General features: G+C 52.7%; 1 protein-coding gene across 5 annotated transcripts in view; it reads right to left on the reverse strand.

Moving 5' to 3' along the window:
• FNDC5 (fibronectin type III domain containing 5) overlaps nucleotides 1–3,663 on the reverse strand; it is a 5,972-nt gene extending 2,309 nt beyond the window's left edge. For 2 of the 5 annotated variants that reach the window (XM_021715509.1, XM_008063987.2), the window contains exons 1-3: nucleotides 2,893–3,308; nucleotides 2,462–2,551; nucleotides 397–530 (exon numbers count right to left, since the gene is read on the reverse strand). In XM_021715509.1, the coding sequence (XP_021571184.1) occupies nucleotides 397–530; nucleotides 2,462–2,551; nucleotides 2,893–3,130 (462 nt within the window). In that variant the 5' untranslated portion in view covers nucleotides 3,131–3,308. Of the gene's footprint in view, nucleotides 1–123; nucleotides 531–2,461; nucleotides 2,552–2,892; nucleotides 3,309–3,550 lie in introns of those variants that run through there. The other 3 variants (XM_008063988.1, XM_021715508.1, XM_021715507.1) reach the window with 3 other exon arrangements.
• Between the last annotated feature and the right edge of the window lie 1,672 nt (nucleotides 3,664–5,335).

Raw genomic sequence — 5,335 nt, forward strand, 5'->3', positions numbered from 1 at the left:
TGTAGAGATGAGGTCTCACTGCCCAGGCGGGTCTCGAACCCGCGGGCTCAGGCAATCCACTCACCTCAGCCTCCCAAAGGCGTGGGATTACAGGCTGAGCCACCGAGCCCGGCTAGAAGTCCTCACTCTTGCTATCCCACACCAACCAAGAATTCTGCCCTCCCCACTCGTCTTTTTTTGTTGTTGTTAACCACCACTGGCTGGCCCCTGGCACCTTGCAAAAGGAGGGGATCCAAAATCTACTTGCAGTGTCTTCTGTGTCACACAGCCAGTGGCCAAGTCTAGCTCTGCCCAACTGCAGCCATGCCAGGCCCTGATCTGACCCCTTCTGCAGTCCAGGGACGACCAGTGCACAAGACATAGGGCTGCCCACCCACACCCAGGTCTTGCTCTCACCTTGCTGCGGAGAAGACCCCCGCCCTGGTGCTCTGGTGTGCTGGTTTCTGATGCACTCTTGGTTTTTTCCTTGTTGTTATTGGGTTCGTTGTCCTTAATAATATCATACTGGCGACAGAAAAGGGCGATGACACCTGGGGGGCAAGCAGGAGCAGTCAGAGGCCATGAGCTGAGTTCTTGTCTCGCCTGCTTCAGTCCCACCAGCACTTGCTGATGGTCTCTCACCTGCACTACTGCAGCAGCCTCCCTCTGGCCTCTGGTTCCTGTTTCCACCTGTCCCCTCACCAGCCATCCCTTTCTCTGCTGCTGGGCTTATCTTCTATAACATGAGTCTGATCATGTCTCCTCCCCTCCCTTCCTTTAAACCTCTGACGGCTCCCATTTTCCTTGAAGGGAAAATAGAAACAATAAAAGCATTTGTTGAGTACGTGCTAGGCCCTGTGCTGTGCCCTGACATATTCTATCTCACTTAATCTTCACAACTCTATGAGGATACCTATTATTATCTTTCTCAGGTTACAAGTGAGGACACTGATGCAGAGGGAGTTTAACTAAACTCAAGGTCACACGATGGAGCTCAGATGTGAACTTAAGGTCCCGCAATCTGTTAAATGTTTAGTTTTCGTCAAACTAATAATACACAAATGTAATATTTTTTGAAAGCTGGACAGTTTTAAGACAGCCAGCTCCAATTCTAAGTGTTTTCTCCATTTTATCTCTATAGCTATTTATATTTATTTCTTATTTATAGTTATTTCTTGATCTGTTTTGGATATCTGATGACTTTTCACCGTGATGAAGTCTAAAAACTTCCCCTCCTTCTCTCTCCATCATCCTAACAAAATAACATACCAATTTGGGGTTAATTCACTGTGTTTAAATTATTATGATTACGTAAATACTGTCTGGGCCAAGTCTAATATTGCATCATAAGCAAACCTCCTTTTTTGTACACCCTTTGCTTTTCCTGCTTTTTTTTCATGTACCTAAGAATTTTTTTTTTCCAACTGCTTCTACAATAGAGCCTGCCATCTCAACCACCATGCTAATAAAGCTTTAGCATGGTATTCAAATCCCGCAAGACTCTAGTCTATGGCCTCACCATCCTTTACACAGCCCTCCCCCCACCTCCGCCTGCCCTGCTTTCTACTTTCTCTCTTGGGTTGCAGCTGCACTGAGCCAGACTGAACTTCATTTGTTTCTTGAACACACCATGTCCTGAAAACCCTTCCTCTTTTGACTGCCTGGTGAATTCCTCGTCATCCTTCAAAGCTCAGTTCCCGTGTTATCTCCTCTCTGCATTTTTCCTGATTTCTACCCCAGCCCCAGAATTAATTCTCTCTCCTCTGCTTTCGTACATGGTACTTATCACATAGAATTATAGTTAAGTTCAAGCCTGGCTTCTTCTAGACTGAGTTCCTTGCTCTTCATAGTCATAATTGTAGCAGTATTGGTTGTTCGGTAAATGCTGGTTGAGTACAAAGGTGAATTAAACTTGGTCTTTATTCTCAGGAAGGTCACAGACCAGGGGGAAAGGAAAGAGACATGAGCCCAACTAACTTATATAAGAGCTGCAGGGGCGGGGGTGGGGGTAAACAGTGTGCAGTGGGAGCACAGAGGCAGGAGGGCTGGTCTAATGAATGGATTGGGGGAGTTTCATGGTGGCTATCCCAGAGCTGGGTCTAGAAGGATGAGTAGGTTAATAGAGTGCCTCAGGGCCAGGCAGTGACTTCCCCTGAGTGTCCCAGGCCTGACGCCCTGGTAGCAGAGAACCAAGAAGAGGAAGGAGAGGCTGCAGCCCAAGAGACTGAACCTCTTCTGAGAGAGGGAATGGCAAGTACTCATAATCCTGTGAGGCAGCTATCAAGATGCTATTTTTTTGATGCAGAGTAGGGTAGAGAAGGGTTCAGATCTGGTCCCCAGAGTTGTCCCAGGCAGGACTTGAAGACTTCAACTTTTAGATATCTCCAAGCCCCTTACCGTTGTTTCAGTGAGAGAAGGGGTCTGTCCAGGGTCCTCCCTTTCCCAGAGGCTAAGTGAAGAAGGGCTTGGAGACCAGACTCACCTGCCCACATGAATAGGACCACAACAATGATCAGCACCTCGCCCGTCCGCAGCTGTTGGTTCCTTCCCATCTCTTTCATGGTCACCTCATCTATGGGGAGAGAGACACTGGGTCCAGGGCTCCTTTCTTGCCTCAGCCACTCCTCTAGGGCCACATCCAAGACAACAGTGCTTATATCTATAGGTGCCCACACATCTAACAGAAAGGGATTCTAGAACATACTGATGACTACTGGGGTGGTAGCGACAGGACTCAGTCCAAAGGTGGGAGTTTATATACCCATTGCCGCGGGGGACTAGTGTGAACCTCTCACAGGTACTACGTTACTTGGCTGTGGGGAGAGGCGATAAAGCTCCTTCAAGCCACCCACGGCTCTGGTCCTATCCCCCCCGACCCCACCCCTGTTCCTCCTACCAGTGACCCAGGCCTGCCTTTGTTCTTAGAGGCCATCTTCTCAGCCTCGCGTGGGGTCTTGAAGAGCACAGGCTCACTGGCCGGGCTCTGGCCCTGAATGGAGATGGCCTGCACATGCACAATGTACTCCGTGTCCTCTTCCAGGTCCCAGAGGGCGCATGAGCGGGTGGTGGTGTTCACTTCCTGGATGAAGCGCAGCATCCGTACGTCCTTCTTCTGCAAAGGCAAGCAACAGCCACTGCTGCCAGTGCCCATTCACCAGCCCGCTTCTGCCCACCTCCCCATGGGGCATAATCGTACTCAATCCTCCCACCACCTCTCCTATCAGTATCTCCATCTTACAGGGAAGGAAACAGGTTCAGAAAGTTAGAGAAGTTGGCCAAGGTCACACATCTTATGGGCTTTGGAACCAGATCCTAAATGCAGATGTGTCTGAGAGCAAAACCATGCTCTTAATTCCTGTGTTACAGCTGAAAATTCCTGAACCCTCCCTCACTGACTCATTCTCTTCTGGGACCCCAATTGTAAGATATAGGTACAAACTGCTGCCCATCTCTCTTCCCCAAGTTTCTTTCTCCATTCTGTCTCTTCACCACCCCTATTGCCACACCTCCACCCCCTCCCGCCACTAATATCTTGTTCCGTCCTTCCCTTCCAAGGACCCTCCAGGGTTACCTGCTGAGATATGGCAAATCCAATGACAACCTCATCCTCCAGGACATCCCAGCTCACCACTGCAGAGTTGGCCTTGAGGTGCCTGACAGTGACGTTCACTGGGGCTGAGGGACTGTCTGGAGGGCGAGGAGGCATCTGAGCCTGAGCATCCCCCGCTGTGAGGCCCAGACCCAGTCTCCTTAGTGAGAAAGGGCAACATGGGGAAGGCCATGCCGTAGGGGGAGGAAGAACCCAAGACCTCAAATGGGGTCAGTGACATGACTCTTAGTTCCTCAGTGGGTTGAAGAACCAGGCCCAAGAGGCCTTAGGCTCCTTACATCTAGGATGGAAGCCCCTGCTAACCACAGGCCATCCCCATCAAGAGTTCAAAGCTAAAACTGATGGGCTTGGGCTGGGATAGATCTAAGGGAGGGGTGGTTAGAGTAAGAGGGGGTCAGTTTTGGAGGGCACTCAGGTGACCAGGGTTGCAGAAACTGAAGGTTAGCTGATGAAGAGCAATCAGAAGGACTCCCAGTCCAGTGCTCTCTCTCCAATACTGCACTGTCAAGTGAGTGACCTTGAGGAAAGGAGAAAGATCCAGAGGTCAAGAAGAGCCAGGCAGGGATGAGTCCTGGGCTGGGAGTGAGGAGTAAGAGATACTCCCAGAATCATGGTGACTCAGGCAGAAGGAAGCTTGGGGAAGGGTCTATGTGAGTCTCTTCTCCACACTCCGCCAGTTCCAGGGAGAGGGCAGGGAAAGATGGTGTCACTCAGAGGAGAGAGAGTCAAGAGGACAGGGTAGGGCCTTTTGGATGGGAAGAGAGGACGAATGAGTTGAGAAGAAACAGGAGGGAAGTAGCAGGGAGTATGATGGGGACAGTGGGAGACAGCGAAGAAGGAACCATGCAGGAGAGGGCCTGGAGTCACACAAGCCTCGGTCTCTCCCAAGGGGCATGTGCTGCAAGAGGAAGACCTGGGGTGAGCAGTACCCCTCACCCCGCAGATACTGAACCAGAGGCCCAAGGGGCTGGGCCCAGGGACACAGAGCCAAACATGAAGCTGGAGAGAGACAGGACACAGACAGGTGGCGGCAGACAACCAGAGAACAGAGAAGTGGGCATGAGAGGCAGACACAGGGACAGAAGCAGCAAGAGCGAGAGTGCGTGCACTGAGCCGGGAAAGACGAGGAGTGGAAGGAGGGATGAGCCAGGCAGCGGCAGCCAGAAGGGACAGAGGCAGAGGGTCAGGAGAGGCCGGGCCAGGATGAGGCGGCCCGTGGGGCAAGCCAGACACTGCCTGCACGGATCAGGGGTGTCAGAGGTCCACCCCCGCCCGCCCTGCGCCCTCAGGTGCCAGTCCCTAGCCCCTTCACACAGGCTCCTGCACAACGGGATCCCTTCTGCTCCTCCCGCAGAGTTGGCCTGCAGGGCTTTGAGAGGTCTATCGGGGACACGGAGGGAGGCCCAAGGTGGGGGCACTGGTGCACTCAGTTGCTCCCTGGGCCAAAGGAGGGAGCGAGGGAACCTGAGGCAATGACCTGGGGTTAGGAGAATGAGATTAGGAGACGGGGTCACAAGACCCTAGACAACCCAGGACTAAGGAGATGGGAAGGTGTTTGGAAGTGAAGGACGGATCTTGGGGTCAAAAAGAGGTCGGGAAGCGGCTGGTGGCTGGGCGGGGGGAGCAGTGACTGGGCCGAGACAGGGGGTCCCTAGGGAGTGGGGAAGGGACCCGAGGACTCCCAGGGAGTGGGACAAGAGAGGAGCCTGCCCCGGCGCCGGCCCCCGGCCCCCCGCCCGGGCCCCC

This window comes from Carlito syrichta, unplaced genomic scaffold (genome assembly GCF_000164805.1).
Source record: "Carlito syrichta isolate Samal-C Ts95f unplaced genomic scaffold, Tarsius_syrichta-2.0.1 Scaffold307172, whole genome shotgun sequence".
In the NCBI taxonomy this organism is placed as follows: domain Eukaryota; kingdom Metazoa; phylum Chordata; class Mammalia; order Primates; family Tarsiidae; genus Carlito; species Carlito syrichta.